Source organism: Vespa velutina, chromosome 9 (genome assembly GCF_912470025.1).
Source record: "Vespa velutina chromosome 9, iVesVel2.1, whole genome shotgun sequence".
Taxonomy (NCBI): Eukaryota; Metazoa; Arthropoda; class Insecta; order Hymenoptera; family Vespidae; genus Vespa; species Vespa velutina.
Genome location: NC_062196.1, coordinates 3,618,184 through 3,638,901, shown reverse-complemented (window position 1 = coordinate 3,638,901; position 20,718 = coordinate 3,618,184). Strand labels below are relative to the sequence as shown.

The window sequence follows — 20,718 nt, the reverse complement described above, 5'->3', positions numbered from 1 at the left end:
TTCTTTTCTTTTTTTCTCTTCTCATTTTTTTTTCTTTCTTTCTTTCGACTCCAAATGCGTTATCGCGCGAAACGACTCCGATAGTTTTCTACGACTGCGTACCCACTTAGATATCTCAAAAGGGCGCTTCCATGTACACCGATTAATATGTGGATATGCGTTTGTAGAAAAAAAGATGAAAGGGAAAAAAAAAAAAGGAAGAAGAAATATGTATACGAAAGTGTATGAGGCGTAATATCGCGTCGCACACTCATATAAAGAAGAACATATACACATAAAACACATATACGTACACGTGCATTCTTATCCACCTGCAACCTGCATTCGCGTGTATCCATTGCAGGTAATAACATAAACATACATTCATACATATGTACACGTACGCGCACGTACGCCGCTTAGTAGCGATTAGAAGAAAAAGCTTAACATTCCTAAGGCTTTCGTACGTGATTGGTAACTTTTTAATTTTCCTTCGCTTATTTTTGTACCTTTTTTTTTTCTTATCACTCAATGGTGTCAATCCGAGCATGTTCTTTTTATCTTTTATTTCTTTTTAAGTTTTTCATTTCATCGAATTTTCTTTTTTAATATATTAGAAATTCATAAAAAATTCTTCGTACGAAATAAAGTATGTCTTCTATCGTGGAATCTTTTTTCTTTTTTTCTTTTTTTCTTTTTTTTTTTTTCTTTCTTTCAAATATTTTCGTCATACTCTGAAGAATTAATTTGTTTTCTTAATTTGTTTTTTTTTCTCTTTTTTTTTTTTTTAAATTGTTCTCGTTGAATTAGTACATGGAAAATAGAGAAATTAGCGAAAGAGAGAGAGAGAGAGAGAGAGAGAGAGAGAGAGAGAGAGAGAGAGAGAGAAATAGTTAGATAGATAGATAGAGATGAAGGACGATCGTCTTGGGAAAGCTAAGAATCGAATTTAGTTGATGATGATGATGATGATGATGATGATATTCGAAACGTTGCGTTCGTACGAATAATCGACGTAACTTATATAGATATTTACGTCGGTTCGAGATTTTATAAGACGAAAAAAAAGAAAAGAAAAGAAAAGAAAAAAAAAAAAAAAACGTTATACTTTTTCTCGCCTACTATTCGAGAGAGGACGTCCACTGTCGAGAAGTTACGCGCGGAATTTAAACGAGTCTGGATCGTCCAAGCGAAATTAGATTCCTCAAAATCGTCGGTCGGGAACTTAAGAAATGAAATTTCGCTTGTGCGAATTCCAGGTTTCGTAAATCAAGTAATCTCGAACATGTTAACGATTGCATTTCATTTTTCCTGTTCCAACTGTGAAAGTACGAGGCAAAGATATTCGATAACTTCCTTTTTCTACTGTTACATCTAGCTTACGTAATCTTTTTGTAAGCTCGTTGACCGTCGTTAAAGAAAGAAAGAAAGAAAGAAAGAAAGAAAAAGAAAAAAGAAAAAAAAATGGGAAGAAGAATGAAAAAAAATCTTGAAGAAATAAATGAATAAGTAAATAAATAAATGAATGAAGAAATAAATAAATAAATAAATAAATAAATAAATAAATAAGTAAATAAATAAGCGAATGAATGAATGAAGGAATAAATAAGTAAATAAATAAATGAATGAATAAATAAATAAATAAATAAATAAATAAATAAGAGATACGCCTCGAGGTTCGTCGGTACATTTGAGGTGGATCGTGCTTTCACAACGGGACATCGACTGTTTCCCTGTACAAAACGCATTTTTTTCTTTCCCCTGGGCCCCCCCCCCCCCCCCCCAACCGCCCACCCACAACCGTAACGCCATGTACGATGATGCTTCGTTGACATGTCACGAGTAAAGAACGACGATTTCATATTACTCGATCTCGAGGGAATTCGCTTGCGAAAGGAACAAGTTTTTTATTTATTTATTTATTTTTCTTTTTTACTTCTCTCTTTGTTTTTTTTTTCTATTCTTCTTTTTTTCTTTACATATATATATATATGTAAAGAAAAAAAGATGTATATTCATATATATTGACGATGTTATTCATTTTTATCGTCGACGTGATCGAAGGAATAGATCTTTGCACTTGGTAAATATAATTTTTATATTATTATCATGGGCATTCGATATATATCTAATTAATTTCCTTTAATTCGATATTAAAATAGAAATCATCGTTCGTTCGTGAGATATCAGCGACGAAAAAAAAAGTCGAAATAAGAGAGAGAAAGAGAGAGAGAGAGAGAGAGAAAGAGAGAGAGAGAGAGAGAGAGCGAGTGAGAGAGAGAGGGGGAAGGGAGGGAGGGAGAACTAGTGGGTGTTAAGGTGGGAGAGGACAAGGGGAGAGAGACAGAGAGAAAAAGACTCGTTCTAAAATTTTAGAAGGAAGAGCGAGCGCGTTATTAGCGGAGAAACTATACGAGAGACGTGGTTTTACATTTTAAGGTTAAAAAATAATTAATGGAAAAGAAAACAAAATGAAAAAAAAAAAAAAGTAATGAAATAATAAGGAAATGGATGGAGGAGAAAAGAAAAAAACAAAAGAAAATAAAAAAAGAAAGAAAGAAAGAAAGAAAGAAAGAAAGAAAGAAAGAAAGATAGAAAGAAAGAAAGAAAGAAATATTTATACTTTCGTTGCAAATGGCGACCGACGGCGACCTGGTTGACCTCAGAGTGAAATGAAGAGATATATCCCGTCGAACGAATTGCCTCTCTACGGAAATAATACGAAAAGATCATAAGAGGGCAAATAAATAAATAAATAAATAAATAAATAAATAAATAAATAAATAAATAAATGAAAAAAAAAACAAAGAAAAGAAAATATAAAAATCGTGTATACATTTGTGCTCGCGCATAGAGTAATATTAATATACATATATTGTGTGTGATACAGTAATATTAATACATTGCTAATCGCGCGTGGATGTAATCGACGATAAAGAGATGCGATTATTATGATTAAAATATTTGACATTCGTGTATTTCCGATGACGAGGCTTCGATGGTAAAAAAAAAAAAAAAAAGAAAAAAAAAAAAGAAAAAACGAGAAAAAGAAGAACAAAAAAGAAAAAGAAATATTCGGCAAAAGACAACGCTCATATACGTATTTACATATAAAAGGATGACTCGCGTAATTTGTTGATTATCGGTGTATCGACGTATTTACGTTTCTATTAATAGAACGGAGAGTCTCTGTTCCTTTTTTTTTTTTTTTTTTTTTTTTTTCAATGAATTGAAATTTTACAACTACTACAATAACTTCGTCGCGTGAACGAACATTTAGAATGATAGAATTTTGTTATATATATATATATATATATATATATATATATATACTTTTTTTTCTTTTTTCTTTCATTTCCTTTTTTTTTTTTTCCCCTTCTTCAAACGTTTATACAAACTTTAAAGTAATTAAACACCGGATTCGAATCATTTATGCGAATCATCCCAACGTACATATATGTACGTACGCACGAGCAAGAACAAATCTAATTTATTTTTTTATCGAGGACATATTCCTCGGCCCTTTCGGTCGCCACGGGCTCGATCAAACCAATTGCGAATAATTCATTAGCGCGATCAGTTGAGTGTAGCGAAAAGAGAGAAAGAAAAAAAAAATAGAGAAATGCGTGCGTGCTTGCAATGCCAAGATGAGTAAGAAAGAGAGAAAGAAAGAGCGAGAGAAAGAGAACATTAATAAGAGTGAGAGAGAAACGGTGTGAAAGAGAATTACGATTTAGAGTATGAATGTGTTGAAGACGAGGAGACGAAAAAGAATGGAAGAGAACGATAGAGATAGAGAGAAAAACAAAGGGGGAGAGAGAGAGAGAGAGAGAGAGAGAGAGAGGGAGAGAGTGAGTGAGTGAGTGAGTGAGTGAGGAAAAGACTGAGAGAGAAGTAGATACAAAGGGGGAATGAGTAATTAACGTTACATGCTAATTAACGTTATATGATAAGAAAAGATGATTGATATTGAGTAAGCAACATGTTCCGGACATGCTTTTTCACACTGCGGAACAGAAATTGACCGTTACGATCTTATGCGTGCGTTTAGATGTGAATGAATGTATGAATGAATGAGCGAGAGAGGGAGAGAGAGAGAGAGAGAGAGAGAGAGAGAGCAAGAGGGAGAGCAAGAGAGAGAAAGAAAGAAAGAAAGAAAAAAAAAAGAATGAAATTATTGCGCGAGTTAACAAGTTAAATAATATAATTCATAAATCGGAGATACTTTTTTTGTTTCTCTTATTAATCTCTAAGGAATCGCGTGATAAATACATGAATTTTCTTTTTTTTTTCTTTTTTTTTTTCAACCCTTTTCCATTATTTCTTTTTTCTCTCTCATACTCTTTGCGTCACGTAAGAGAAAACGAACCTTGTTAACAAGGAAACGTTAAGGGAAACGTAAAAACGTCGTATTGTACGTAAGTACTTACATACACTTACATGGGTACGTATGTATGTAAAAACGAGCGACGGAAAAATGTAAATCGGGGAGAGACGTCGGCGCTCGTTAGATCTTTCTTCGATTTGCATTCGAAAAAAGGGTGTAAAGTGGGGGAGGAAGAGAGGACGAACGAAATGAAATAATAATAATAAAAAAAAAAAAAAAAATAAAAAAAAGAAATAAAAAAAAAATAAAAAAAAAACGAACAAACAAACAAACGAACGAACGAACGAACAAATGAACAAATAAATAAATCATGCGCGAGAGATGTTGGCGAGCGACGTCGACGTAACGGATGCGTGTATATATTTCTAAGCGCGATTAGAAATATATACGCGATTTATTACGTTCCATCCGAAATGATCGCGCAAACGTGAAATTATTTTACTATTGTGTATTATTAATAATATTATCACAATACTTATTATTATTATTATTATTATTATTATTATTATTATTATCATTATTATTATTATTATTATTATTATTATTAATTTTCTTATTATTATTTTTATTATTACTATTATTATTACTACTACACTTATTATTATTCTTATTATTATTCTTATTATTATTCTTATTATTACTCTAAATATTATTATTGTTATTATTTTTATTTTTATTATTACTATTATTATCAATATTACTATTATTATTACCACTATTATTATTATTATTACTTTTTTTTAAATATTATTATTATTATTATTATTATTATTATTATTATTATTATTATTATTATTATTATTATTATTGTCTGAGTAAGAAGTATAAGAAACAAGAAGTAAAGTTCCTTGAAAATTTGAGACGGAAAGCGCGTTTCGAGGTATTACGTGACGATAATTCTCGTTATATTGTAATGAGATGGATAAATTCTATCTTTTCGTTGTACGAAGCCCCTAGGCAGCAAAACTCGAATCACGTTTTCCGTATCACGAGAACAGACTGCCATTGAGTTGGACTTTTTTTGTAATAAATGCATATAAACCGAAGGGCAGAATACATTGCTGAGAAAGAATGTAAGTGTATGAATGTAAGAAAGAGAAGGAAAAAGAGAAAAAGAGAGCGAGAGCGAGAGAGAGAAAGAGAGAGAGAGAGAGAGAGAGAGAGAGAGAGATAGTGAGAGATAGCGAGCGAATAAGCGAGAAGAGAATATAAGAGTGCACCTGTGTGAGAGAAAAAGAGAGGAAAGGAAAGAAAAAAAGAAAGAAAGAGAGAGAGATACATACACGTATTTGGTCGTTAAATATTTTATGAAATAAAATTGAAGAGGAAAAGAGAGAGACAGGGTGAGAGAGAGAGAGAGAGAGAGAGAGAGAGAGAGAGAGAGAGAGAAGGAAAAAAAATGTGCGTTATGATGTGTACGAAGCTGATCGGATTTTAAAAAGCGCAAGCGATCATCATCGTTAATAAGGAAAAAAATAATGTTCTTCTCTTCGAACTTCGGCTCGCGTCGAAAAATAATAAACTTTTCGTTTCGTATCAATGATTTTTCGAAAAGAAAGAAGAAAAAAGATATGGAGAAAATAGAAAGAGAACAGCTTGGTGTACTTGAAGAAATATTTCGAGTATCTAATTTATTCCCATTATTTCGAATTCCTTTATATCACCGTAGCTTAACATCGTCCGACATTAAATTTGCATATAAATTGAAGTAATCATATTTTATACGATATTACGTTTTTTTATTTTTCTTTTCTTTTTTTCTTTTTTTTTCTTGGAAGAGGTCTAGAGATTAAAAAAAAAAAAAAGAAAAAAAAAGAGAAGGATACTTTTAGAGATTAATTTGTAGATTATTAAAAAAGAAAAAAAAAGGATAAAAAGGATATTTTTTTTTTCGTAGGATAATTTTATCTTAATTTTTGATATTTTATAATTTTGAATTATTTAGGAGAATTATGAATAACGTTTGAAAACGAGAGAGAGAGAGAGAGAGAGAGAGAGAGAGAGAGAGAGAGAGAGAGAGAGAGAGAGAGAGAGAGAGAGAGAGAGAATGAATGAATTAGTGAGAATGAATTAGTGAGAATGAATTAGTGAGAATGTATACAGAAAAAGGACAGAAAGAAAGAATAGATATTCCTTAAGAATTTAGTTGAATCATGTATTGGAGTGAGCTTTTATTTGAAGGATCATCAATATTGAAAAACCTCTTTTGCTTTCTTTCTTTTCTTTTTTTTTTTTTTTTACGTCCATTTTTATTAAAAGTACTTTAAAAGTACTCTTTATATATATATATATATATAGACAAGACTTTTCCCATTAACAATATGTACAAAAAAATTTAGAGGAAGTTTTACTTTCGTCGAGAAAACTTTTACGAGTTTTGTTGCTGATGCTTGAAGATAAAATAAAGAGGCGAAAAAAGTGTTTGAAGAGAGTTAGAAAAGATAGACGTGCGAAAGAAAGACCTGGGAAAAAAGGGGAATGACGTGAGAGAAGAAGAAGTCGAAGATATCAGCATTTTGAGACAAAATTTCGAAGAAAATTCATCTTTCCTTATTTTTTTTAAAAGAAACTAGATCGAAATAATTTATTAACAAATAAAAGAAAAAAAAAAAAAAATGAAAAAGAAGTTCGTGATTTTTATGTTATTTCAATTATCGATCATCTTTTATGATATACGACATTCCACCTTATTCCAATTTGCTTTTTTTTTTGTTTTTTTTTTTTTTTTTTTTTTTTTTTTTAAATTATTTTATCACACGAACAAAAGGTAAAATCGCAAAATAATATTTCGTCAATTAGAATTATTTAGCTATTATAGTAATTTTTGATGAAAAATGTTTACGTCGTATTTTTTGAATAGCCCATTTTTGATCGTTACAGAAATATTCCTATTTGATTATCTTTTTTTGAAAAGATTCTAGTTTACATTACCCGGTAATATAGGGAACTATATTATTAATTGAGTCATTTCTCAAGTATAAGCCATTTTTGAAGAATAAATAAAAGGAGCACTTTTATATTTTATTACATCAATCTCCTCGATCTCTAATGATACTTTTATTTTCGTACAATTAATTCATCTTGTCAGAATACGAAAGAGAAATGAAAAAAAATACAATTCTTTTTTTTATGAACATTAACGATTATAGTTTTTACATCAATACCGTAAGTTGGTAATGCAGTTTCCTATAACACTAGCTACATGATATTTCGATTTTCAATGAATATAAAAGTAGTTTTTATATTTTTAAGAAATAAATAAAGAATTTCTCAATCGAATGTATTTATATATATATATATATGTATATAATACAAATAGAATTAAATTGAAAAGAATTAAGATTGAAGTGAGATTTGATTAAAGGTACAATTAATGTCTCCATGTATTTCGTTTATATATTTACAATTTGACAACAAAAACATTAAACATAACAGGCAGCCTCGCTCTCGACCGGAAGGTGTATTTCAAGTATCTTTCTAATAGAGCGCGAGGCCAGCTAAAGGTCACATAAATATAATTATATCCTTCATAATAAATTCATTACAATTTGTATAATGTGTAACATGTGCTCGTGTATGTGTGCGTGCTTGTGTGTATCGCGTGTGCGTGTGCGCGCGCGCGCGCGTGTATGTGTGTGTATATATATATATATATATGTGTATGTACGTTTGTGGCAAATATTTGTGTAGTTGCACACGCGTGCATTTTTGTATATATTCGTATGTATATGTATATATATATATATATATATATATGTATATATATAATATATGTTATTTAAATTTCTTAACATCGTAAACTCTCCCGAGTAATGCCTTTCCGCATCTTTTTATAACGAATACTATATCCAGCATTTTTAAATCTTTTTTTCTTTCTTTCTTTAAGTTGTATTTTTGAATATAGTTGGATTGTCCATACTTGATGATATCGCGTAATTCGCACTCATGCTCGCATACCTTAAAATGTTCGTTCAACGAGATAATATCGTTCTTCTTTATCTCTCCATTCTTTTTGCCTTTTCATTCTCTTAACCATTTTTTATTCTCGAAAATGAATTGCGAACGTATAGATCGATCGATTGGATTGATCAATCAACTGATCGAAATATTTTCGTCTACGAAGTAGTCGCATGATTAATTGCTAAGTCTCGTTTATTCCTTCTCTCTCCCTCTCTCTACCCCGCCCGCCCCTCCCTTTTATACCTTATCGAAAAACACGCAAAACACATTCTTTGATTTTGTCTTGTTTCTTCTTTTCTTTTTTTTGTTTTTTCTTCTTTTTTTTCTCCTTTTTTTGTTTCCCTCTTTTTGTTGCTTCTATTCGGTTTTCGTTCGATAAGTTTTTATGTACAAAAGTTTTGATTTGATTTTTATTATGTAAGTCTACGTTTGATAGCTTTTTATTGGCCTTCTTCACATACACATTCGATCAATCGCAATCCTCATTTTCGTACCCTTATGCTTTTTCTTTCTTTTCTTCTCTTAAATCTCTTCTCCTTTCTTTTTCTTTTCTTTTGCCTTTTTTTTTTTTTGCTTTTGATTTTTCTTTTTGGTTTTTTTTTCTTTTTTGATTTTTCTCTTTTTCTCAAATCACCCTTTCAATGTCGTGGCAGTGTAATACGCGTAACGGATTTTTATCCTTATCCCTTATTAATCTTACGTCTATATGTATAATCATATTTTTACAAAAAATTCACGAATAGCATATACATACATATACGGTGCGAGAGAAACAACTGACCGAGCTTGGCTTACATTCATTCTCATTTTGCATCGATCGATATTAGATATTAAAATAAATGCAACAAAAATCGACGTATTCTTAATGGCGCCGATATCGATACCGATAATGCTGACCGATAATTTTTTGGACCTTTTTGTTTTTTTCGCATTTACTTTTAATTATGGTTTTTGTTATAGACAATAGAAAGAAAATACTGAACAGAGAATATGCTCGGCTTTTTTTTTCTTTTTTCATACTGTTATTAGGTTATTAATTTTTTTAATATAAATTATATAAAAATTCATTAAAAAATGTTACAGTATTAATAATTAATAACTAATAACTAATAGCTAATTAATAATAATAATAATAATAATAATAATAATAATAATAATAATAATAATAATAATAAATAATAAATAATAATAATTAAAATAATTATTTAAGGAATACTTTGTTATACATATTTCATATTTTTCATTAAATATAATTAATATATAATTAATTAACTTTTCAATATTACATTGTCAATTAATTAACTTATTTCTTTATAATATAATATTGATTTTTATCGATATGTATCAATATTTCACTGATATCCATGTATAGCATAGACGGTATCGATGTCCACGTCTTTATGTATTCATTGATTTTTCACGATATTTTTAAAATACATTGTAAAGAATAGAAATATGGCAGCGGTTAATATGGCAGTATTTAAATTACGAGGAAACATATTTACATTGAATGAAGAGTTATGATATAAAATGAAATATTGTAACATCGAAACTTCGAAATTTTCGTAATGATATAAATATATCGCTATATAGCAATCATTCTTACGTCGATGCATAATATTCACAATGGCAATAGCAACGATGCAATATGCGAATTTTTTATAAGACAGCTTTGTACATCGTGATAATAAACAGGTAAAATCATTTTTTGACGATTGAAAATATCGAAATTATTATCGATGCATACGAATGACGAGTTACAATTTTTTCTTTTTTTCTTTTTTTTCTTTTCTTTTTTTTTTTTTTATTTCCCTCAACATAATTAATATTTTAAAGAATAATTATTAATTATGAAATTAATAATTTCCATGAAAGATATTTAGAAACGAGTAAAAAAATTTAATCGATTTTCTTTGATTGTTTGTTTCACTTATTGTTGTCATTATCATCCGAATATGTAGAAATAATCTTTCTTATTTTTAATTAAAGTAGGCATAACTTTTTCTTGTTCTTTTTTTGTTTTTTTTTTTTTCAGATGGCCCAACACTTTGATAAAGTTTGTATTCTCTAAATGCGACGTCTCTAAATCATTGATATTTTTTGGTTTGACTTTTCCATTGATAAGAAAGAAAAGAAAAGAAAAGAAAAAAAAAAGAAAAAAGAAATATTTGGAAAGTAAAAATAAAAATTTGGAAAATAAAAAAGTAAAAAAATACGAATGAAAAATTCGCGACGTTTTCCTTTTTTTTTCCCTTGAAAAATAAAAAAAAATAAAAAAAAAAAATAGAAGAAAGAATGAATAAAATAAAAAGAGAAATAAAAGGTAATACTTCTCGATCTCGAATTCGATATTTCCCTTTGGATCATCATTTCATTTTCTTTTTCATTTTTATTTGTTTTTCTACATGTCATCAAAAACAAGAAAGATATTGTTCGATGGTCAAGTCGAATGCGGCATGGTATGCACACATAAAATAGATAAAATCTTAATACAGCGGTACCTCGTACCAACGTGCGGACGCTGTAATAAATCATAGGCGTCGCTTCAAAGTGTCACTTTCAGTATAAATCATTGATGTGCTCGCGATAGGAGATAAATAATCGAGTAGACAAGCTTTCGCTTGTGACTTTGAAGGATCGTCTAATAGCCACGAGGAGAATCATTGTAGATGTACAAAGCTCTTTGCTCTCTCTCTCTCTCTCTCTCTCTCTCTCTGTCTCTCTCTCTCTCTCTGTCTCTCTCTCTCTCTCTCTCTCTCTCTCACACACAAACACACACACACACATTCATTCTATCTTTCTCTCTTTCTATTCTGTTCATCTCGAGCATTACTCGCACACTCACACGCGTACACGAGCATACGCACTTGTTCGAGCATTCTTAAATGTAGAAACAGAATATGGATGAAGAAATGATACGCGTTAGCGAAGTTTTTCCTCTTCGCTTATTTCTCTTTTATTCTTTCACATTTTTCTTCTTAGAAAGTAGCAAACTTTGGCTTGTTTACGGTATAAAGTGTTACGTTATGTATGTACAAGGAACATCTAACATCGTGGTGGATTAGTAATTTATACACGAGCTTCTTCTTCATGTTTTTACCTTTTTCTTCTCCTTCCTCTTTTCTTAATTTTTTATTTATTTATTTATTTATTTTTTTTTTTTCTGTATTTATTCTTTTTACTTATCCCTTTTTTTATTTATTTCTTTTTCTCTTTCTCTTTCTCTTTTCCTTATTCTTATTTTTATTCTTATTCTTATATTTATTCTTTTGATCGTTCCTTCGCCTCTTTGAAGATCCATCTCTCCTTTTTATCGTTAATACCTACACGGTATATATCCTGTTTCAAAGAGTATACACGTATTTTATACATATTTTATTTCTTAAGTTATTCAAAATACGAAAGAATTGTTTGAAAAAGAAAACAGTGTTCTCGATTTCTCGAGGGAAATATGTGATGTGACGGATTTAAATTTTATTTATTTTTATTCTTGTATTATTATTTTTTTTTTTTCTTTTTTTTTTAACAGAACTCTATGTGTTATATTTATATATTTTGTATGTGTGTGTGTGTGTGTGTGTGTGTGTGTGTGTGTGTATATATTTATATATATATATATATATTTTTTTTTTTAAACAAATGTAATTTTTGTCTAAAATATTCTCTCGTTTCATGAATAAATCTTAATAATCTTTTCGTGATACACGTATACACATTTGAACAGAATTTATTCAATATAGGTAAACGTTAAATTGTACATGGTGATTCAATAATTTTATTATCAATTTTAAGATATAAAAAAAATCCGAAAATGTTTCATTAATTATAGAAATTATAACAACAATTCGATTTCAATCGTCGTTTCCGAATGATATCATTGAAAGTTAAAAGAAAATTAGAAAAATATCCATTGATTCACCTGATATATAATATCGAATAATTACAGAGAGAAAAGATCATGGTTAATTGTTAGTTTAATTGTATTTCCTCTTTCGGCCAAATTCAAATTTCGAATCGTTTAAGTAAATGAACGATCATAATTCGATCGATGTCGAAAATAATTAATCGCGGATATTAGTCGTAAACGATCAAAAATATGATCGTTAAAAAGACGATTCGAGTTATTATCTTTTTTCTTCTTTTTCCTCTCTTTTCCTCTCTTTTCCTCTCTTTTCTTTTCTTTTTCTTCTTTTTCTTTCTTTCATTTCATTCTCCCTCCTTCCATTTACATTAAAAAGGAAGACGCGAAGCGTTTAGGGCATGAAAATGCATAGAATTATTTCGGACGTTTCTCTCTTTTCCCCCCTCCCATCTCCTCGTCTTTATATATTGTTATTTTTTTTTTATTATTATTTTTATCAGACAAGGAGGCTTAGAGCAAGGTCGACGCCGTTAGGACGTCCGGGACGACCGGCTTCGGAGGGGGGTCTAAGCATCAGACTCGCATTTCGCTCATCGTTGCTTGCGAGACACGGCTCGAGACGGTTGTGCTCTGCAGAAGGGGTTGATTTTCTGGAGGACTCTTCGCACGGGGTGGTGGTGGAGCACGTGGCACTGTGAGGTGTATGGATCCATTCGGTGGTCCCTAAAAAAAAAAAAAAAGAAAAAACAAAAACGAAAGGTGTGGCAAATCCTTTATACATTTTTTCTTTTTCTTCTTCTTAAATTTAAAACATTTAAAAGTAACATGCATCGACAATAATCCTATCAATTGCATATAACAAAAATATATATATATATATACATATATATATATATACATATATATATATATATATATATATATATATATATATATATTCGTTTTGTTTTTGTCAAGTATTTTTATTTCACGCAAAATTTATAAATAATTTTTATTATTATCTGATATAAAAATTACGTAGCATCTTTTTCTCAGGATGTTAAAATTTACAACATTACATTATTTTTTTTTTTTATATCTACGTATATATCCAAATATAATATTTAATTTTTAGAATTATATATTTATTTTTTAGAATTATATTTTATTTTTCCTTTTTATTTTTTCACTTAGAAAATTAATTATCGATTAATATACCAAAGTTAATGCTTGTTAAGTTATAAGAAATAAGTTATAATACAAGTTTCAAATATTTTATAATTTCTTTTTATTGAGTGGACGGGGATTGGTAGGAAAATAAATTGGGTTATAGAGGGTTAACAAGAAACGAGTTCCACCGGTTCGTTCAAGGAATTCGAAAACTTCTTCGGATATGCTAAGAACGTCGTTGTAAAGTGAAAGGCAAAACTTTTCTTTTTCCTTCACTCGTTTTATTCACAGCGAAACATCCGAAAGATTTCAACAAGGATTATATATTTTTCTTTTTTGATTTTATTTTATTATGTATAATATTTAAAAGTACCGAGAAATATATATATATATATATATATGTATATATATAAAAAAAGATATTCAATATTCTTTGCTTTTTTTTCAAACAATAATTATTTTTCCAAGGCAATAAAATTGTTCATTTATTTTTGTTTATTATTTCTTTCGATTTAATAACGAATTTTTTTTATAATACACGTACGTTTATATATACATATCTATGCATGCATCATATTATGTATTCTATAGGATCTATTCTTTATAATAGTATTCTTCCACTCACTTGAGTTTGCGCGTTCATGTCCTGCATGACCGAAGCACGAGGAAGCGTGGCGTGTTGTTGCTGATGTTGCTTCTGGTAATGATGTTGATGCGGCAGGGTGTGTGTGCCTTGTAAAGTGTTAGGCTCGTTCGGAGGCCCTTTCATCACGTTTCTAAAAGGAATAGAGAAAGAATATTATTATACAACATTTTTTTATTTCTTATTTTCTTTTTTTTCTTGTTTTTTTCTTTTCTTTTTTTTGTTCTTCTTGACTAATTTTTCCAAGAAAAATAGCAATTAATTAATCTAACAATGTAAAAGAAAGGCAAGATATCAAAGTTAAAATATGTATACGATAAAATAAATATGTCTATGATAAAATGAAATTAATTATATATTTAATTAGAACATTGGAAATAATTTATAAAATGTAAATATATATGTTTTGGAAAATGATTCAATCGTGATCGAATTATTACCATAAAAATATAATCTAAATTTATATGAAAAATGTTCGATAATTTATAAAAACGACGTGAAATAAAATGGAAAATATATTGATATGTTTTCTTTGGAAATTTTGTCGTCTTACCTTCTGAGCATTTCATTTTCAACGTCAACGATAACTTGACCACTACCAGGAAAATGTGAATGTGACGAGGGTGGTTGTTTCAACTCCGTGAAACCGCGCGGTCCACACTGTTGATTTAACATCTGTTGCTGCTGGAGGCTTTTGACCTCGAGTCTCGTCTTGTCTCGCTGATAATAGACACCAGCAAATATGAGGACGTTCAATATAAGTAGACTACAGCCGATCGCTATAGTCACGCTTAATGCTGTCGAATATGCAGCGTATCTGTAATATTAAAAACAAATTGGCTAGATTTTCGGCTAAGTTTTCGAACTTAGCGATTTCTTTTTGTTCTTTTTTTTTTTTTTTCTTTTCGAATTGCTGTTATTACCAATGACAAAGTTACAGAATTTATTATAATTTTTATATCATCATTGATATGTTACGTGAATTTTGTTTTCTTTTTTTTTTTTTTTTCATATCGTTATTTAAATCGCAACATTTATAAAAATTGTTTAAAATCGATAGAAATAAAATAAAAAAAAAAAGAAAAAGTAACGTCTGAAGTATTTAATACAATAAATTCATAATTGTCTGGATATCTTTTAAAAGTAACTTACGAAAGAAAATTTCGTTCGATTTATAATCTATGTTAATTGGATTTATTGTAAATTTTAAATACGCGATGATCGATCTATTATCCTTTCGTTATCATTCGTGTAATTTATTTAATTAAATGAGGATAGATTACCCAGCTGCATCGAGACTCGCCAAAGTGTCGGTACTGGCATTGTGCATATTTTGTAGATTTGTGCTTTGAATAAGACTGACACAGGTGGTTATGCTGTAGTCGGTTGTGGTAGGTGGTTCAGTGCTTATATTCTTTCTTTTAAATTCCTCAGTGATCCTACTCAAAGGATCTGGCCTGACTAAACCATCGTAAAGACTTGGATCAGCGTGTCCTCGGAAAAGATTGTGTCTCGAATCAACGTCTTCCATTCCAGCACGATGAAGTTCCGGTACGAGTCGTAGCCAAACGGAGAGCTGATGAGCTCGATAATGATTTTTTACTTTTGGCCTCATTCCTAAAAAAAAAAAAAAAAAAAAAAAAAAGAAAAAAAAATGTTAAAAGACAAAAAAAGATCTTTTATTCGTTTACAAAAAAATATACGACGATAGATAACGTAAGTATCATTTTAATATTTTCTAACTAGTTAATTGTAGTCATTTCTTTTTTTGCATAAACATTTATATTTTACATTTAATTGGAATATTCAATTAAAAAAAAAAAAAAAAAAAAAATTCGCTATATTATATAAGATTCGTTCGAATCGAACGAATGTCGTTATTACATTTTCGATTCGTTATTAGTTACGATACGATCGAAGAAATATATTCGAAATCAAAATGTATTTATCGGATTAATAGTAAGCGAGAAGTATGTATTATGACAATTGAAATATGGGAAACAAAAGGAGATTATTTTAACGCGTTACGATGTCCGGCTATATTTTCAACGACGAAAATTTAATATCGACTTCCGAGAGCGATAATTTAATCGTAGAATGCTATCTTGGTATCGTACCAATATTCTAGATAATAAATCTGCCTACACTATGAAAATCGTATGTAAATATGAATCATTCAGCGACTCGCATGATACTATTCGACTGAATTATGTACATAGTTACTTAACTATCTAGATATATAAGAAATATTTTGTATAATTTGTGATATAAAAAAATTTTGTTCGTTTAATTGATCTTGAATGATATATAAAAGGGGGAAAAAAAATATATGAAAAGAAATAAAAAAAAAGTATCATGGCTTATCCAAAAAAAAAAAGAAAGAAAAAAAAAAGAAAAGAGAATAAAAAAAAAGAAAAAAAAAAAAAATATACAAAAAAATGAATTCAACCATATTATAATACGAGTTGAAATTCTGTAATATTCGGCGTCATTGACAATTTGAATTATTAATCAGGCATGGACCGAGGGTATGACGTAAACATACCGATCAATTGTCTCGTCGAAAATTTAATTGGGAAAATCGCTTGGAGATAAACCACAAGCTGACATTGTTGTTCGACTAGCTTGTTACTCATTGACAGAATTGTCCAAAGCAAATGTAGAATGCTTTGATCAACGAAAGGCTTTTTCTATTTTTTATTTGATAATATTTATATGACACATAATAGCAACTAAAATATTTAATAATAATTTCTATTATTTGAATAACGAAATACGAATTATTTCAATGAAATTTGTGAATTATTATTTTTAATAATAATTATTATTTTTAATAATAATTCACAGATATTATTTTTAATAATAATTCATAAATATCTTTGTTTTCGATGAAAAAAAAAATTCATTTTTTCATTTCTTTACTTTCTTTTTTCTCAGGAATTGATTTTAATCAGGAAAGGAAAAAAAATGGTTGATAAGCAAGCTATTGATTAATCGATAAAATATTTACAGATATGCTATATATATATATATATATATATATATATATATAAAAATAACAATGATCTGGGTATATATAAAAGTCCTCCTTTCTGATCGTGTCAGTTAATATTGTAAGTTTGGCGAAATCAATTAGTTACAATGGCGGGTAAGTTCTAATATAATATCGTTATTTAATATATTTGTAAATCAATGAAATCAATTTGATAAAAAATAATTTGATAAAAAAAAATATATACATAGAAGAAAATTTGATATATAATATAAATTTTATATATATATATATAATATAAGATTTATTAAACAATAATTGAATAATCTAAAAATAATCTAACATATTCTTATATTAATATTAACACTTTATATTAATATTTTTATTTTTTTATTATAGCAAGTTATCAATTGATAATTACTTTATCAATTTTTGTGATTGGTGCCTATGGTTTTTATCCGGGTGACAAACCAATATTACCAGTACCAACAGAATGTCCGTTAATAGATCCCGTAGACTCTACTGTACTCCTTAGTCATGAAAAATATTGTACAAAATTCTACATGTGCCTTAATGGAGTTAGAATTGAGATGGATTGTCCAAAATCTTGGAAGGGTTGTTCGCTTCATTTCAATAAAGTGCTACAAGTTTGTGATTATCCAGAACGTGCTGGATGCGGTTGGACCATGAAAGACAATGAAGTAGAAGATCCGAAATGCAGAAAATACAGGAAGACTATGGCCAATAACAATAATGTCAAGAACTATGAACAAGAAAACGAAGAAGAGTGACGAGAAAAATTTGTACTCAGAAGGTTTCAATAGAAAAATATATTCTCAATATTACTCTTTTTATAAATATTATAAATGTGCAAATGGAAAAATTACCATTATATAAAAACTCAAATAGTATCTGATTCTCTTAATAAAAAAAAAAAATAAAAAAAAAAAAAAAGAACTATTTTATTTCTGAGTTATTCATTAATTATAAATATAATTATTCGTTAATAATTATTAATTAATACTTAATTATTGACAATAACGACAAGGTGCGATAATGACTAAAATTGGCATTTTAGTTTTAATATATAACAGTTTATTTTATATATTTGAAATGAACTATACCAAATAATTTTTAACTAAAAAATTCTAAAAAAGAAAAAGGATAAAAATAAAGTATATTAATTAGTTAATATTACTTTTGGCATTTTATCGTGTACTCACGAATTCAATTATGTACTTTCGAAATTGTAAAATATTATTTTTCGAGTTAGATCTTATTTCTTTAGGATAATTTATTTTCATAAATATATACATACATATATATATATATATATATATATATATATATATATATATATATATATATATATTTTAAAGAGAAGAAAAATGTCCGTTTGTGAAACAGATAGTTACGTTTATTTTTGGGCGTGTTCGTTTGTTGTATAAAAAAAAAAAGGGGTGATAAAAAAAGTGTTGGTAATTAAATCCTCTTTAGGATTGGAAACGTTCTCATTCATTTTAAAACGTCATTTTGTCTGGCTTGATCGCGATAAAATAGGGAGTTATCACGTATCGTTCTTCGTCCATGTGTACGTAAAGTTTCTACCGCACACTCCTCGAATTAAATTCGAATTATATAAAGGAAAGAAATGAGAGGAGATATCGTTTCCCAATGACACGCAATGTTACCTAGGATACGAGAGAAACGTGCTTTGAATTACTTAACAGTACGTTGTTTTAACGGGGGTACTTAAGGGTACTTAAAATTAACAATTAAAATGCCAGCTAATTTTGTAATTAGAAATATTAAACTTTAATCTTTATATGGTTACATGGAAACCTGCGACCGTTTGTTTGTTTGTTTGTTTGTTCTTTCTTTCTTTAATTTTTTTTTCTTTTTTTTTTTTCTTTTTCTTTTTTGTTTCTTGTTTTCCCCTTACGATTTATATGCGAGAGAAAACGAAATAAGTTACGCGCATAGCTGGTAAAACTATAACCGTCAGTTTGAAACAACTACCACATAACTTTTTTCGATCCTTTCTTATATTTCCGTGTTGACCTGTCGACAGATAAAAATTAAAATTAATTAGGACAAAAATTAATAGGGATTATTCTTTCGTTTTAACTCCTGCTGATTATTTTCAGAAAGTAATTAAACAATTCTGTCGAATGATATTCTCTAAATTAATTAAAAAAGAAAAAGAAGAAGAAGGAAAGAAAGAAATAAAGAAAAAGTTTCTTCCCATAACGTTGCCATTATCATTTGTATTTTCGCGATTAAATAATCGATGATTAATTAATAACATTTGACTGATATTTTTAATTATCTCATTTCACGATCGGATAATTTTATTATATTATACTATATTTCTATATTATATATAGATATATAATTTTTTATATTGCATTATTTTTATACCTAAAATTGACTTTTATGATAATTGATAAATCATAAAGATATTTAATTGATATTTTTTGTTTTTGTTTTCGTTTATCGCGTAAGAGCAATAAAAGTTATCTTATAATATTATCAAAACTGATATTATACATTCGACCTTTGTTAAAGTTGTTATATCGGAGAGTATTTTATGATTTAAAAAAAAAAAACAAAAATCCTCGACCTTGTTTTAATCGAATAGAATATGCATTTTTCATTTGTAGTCACTAATCCTTCTATTCGATGATAAGTAACTTTGGAAACATCCTGTATAACTTGAGGAAAGTAGATTATCGTAGGAATTTCGATCGAACGCTTACACCGGTTGTACATCACTATCGACGTTCGTGGTTTTCGTTGATGTAAGGAAGAAAGACCAAACCCCTTGTGTTTCGATTCGAAGGAAACTACCTCTAGATACGGATCGCTGATCAATGAGAATAGCCGAAGATCGATTGTAGGTCGCCTTTAAACTATTATTTCATTCTGGATAACCCCTAAGTTCCAACTACGATTTCTTTTGTCTTTTTTCTTTTTTTTTTTTTTTCTTTTGATTTTATTTTTTGTTTTATTTTTTGTTTTCTCCTTCTTTTTTTCTTGTTTTCTTTCTCTCTTCGAACCACTGCGAGTGAAAGCTCATTGTAGGAATAGAATGTAGTAGCATAAGGAATCGACAGGAACTTGTAATCTCGACTAATTTAGTAGCAATTAGCACGATGTTACTGTAGCTACTTCATTTGAACATCAGCACCAATTATCCTGTCTTCTTGGCTTCTTTCTTAACTATATATCGTATTATTTTACAAATTTTCCTCAATGTATTTTTCTATTGAACTTTTGTATTGATCGTATCAAGAATATAATAACAATAAGTTATTACGAGATATAAAGTATTGAATACTTTTTTTTTTTTTCTTATTTTTTACATATACTTATGTCTCGATTTAATGTATCCACGATTTAATATAATTAGAATTAAGGGCGCTTTGTTAAATTATTATTATCCCCGAATAGGCAAAAGTAGCGATAAAATTGTGAAAAGGATCTTTTAATATACTTCATAACTTCTTTCGAACTTATCAGAGTATCCTACAGGTATTATATATTAAATGACATTAAATGAGCTCATGATAATAAATGTGATTACGTCGTGAGTTGCTTATTTTAAAATGTTAACAATCGAATGAACCTTGTACCAGTCGATAAATTTTTCTATCATCTTTCACACACACATACATACGTTACTCGTGATTAAAGACATAAATGAAATTCATTGTCATTAATCATAATCGTTTTTACATTGAACT

The 20,718-nt window shown here is 28.7% G+C and overlaps 3 protein-coding genes across 5 annotated transcripts in view; 2 read left to right on the top strand and 1 right to left on the bottom strand.

Moving 5' to 3' along the window:
• Nucleotides 1-6,326, top strand: part of LOC124951718 (transcription factor AP-4) — a 62,025-nt gene extending 55,699 nt beyond the window's left edge. The window contains exon 6 of the mRNA XM_047500524.1: nucleotides 6,312-6,326. Coding sequence (XP_047356480.1) covers nucleotides 6,312-6,326 — 15 coding nt within the window. The remainder of the gene's footprint in view (nucleotides 1-6,311) is intronic.
• Nucleotides 6,327-10,961: 4,635 nt separating this feature from the next.
• The window catches only part of LOC124951669 (neuroligin-4, X-linked-like), a 233,137-nt gene continuing 223,380 nt past the window's right edge, over nucleotides 10,962-20,718 (bottom strand). For all 3 annotated transcript variants that reach the window (XM_047500429.1, XM_047500427.1, XM_047500428.1), the window contains exons 12-15: nucleotides 15,264-15,597; nucleotides 14,534-14,797; nucleotides 13,963-14,113; nucleotides 10,962-12,911 (exon numbers count right to left, since the gene is read on the bottom strand). In XM_047500429.1, coding sequence (XP_047356385.1) covers nucleotides 12,762-12,911; nucleotides 13,963-14,113; nucleotides 14,534-14,797; nucleotides 15,264-15,597 — 899 coding nt within the window. In that variant the 3' untranslated portion in view covers nucleotides 10,962-12,761. The remainder of the gene's footprint in view (nucleotides 12,912-13,962; nucleotides 14,114-14,533; nucleotides 14,798-15,263; nucleotides 15,598-20,718) is intronic.
• On the top strand, nucleotides 17,049-17,899 carry LOC124951672 (peritrophin-1-like). Its single transcript, XM_047500433.1, has 2 exons — nucleotides 17,049-17,128; nucleotides 17,372-17,899. The coding sequence occupies exons 1-2, from the start codon at nucleotides 17,122-17,124 to the stop codon at nucleotides 17,761-17,763; spliced, it is 399 nt and encodes a 132-aa protein (XP_047356389.1). The 5' UTR covers nucleotides 17,049-17,121; the 3' UTR covers nucleotides 17,764-17,899.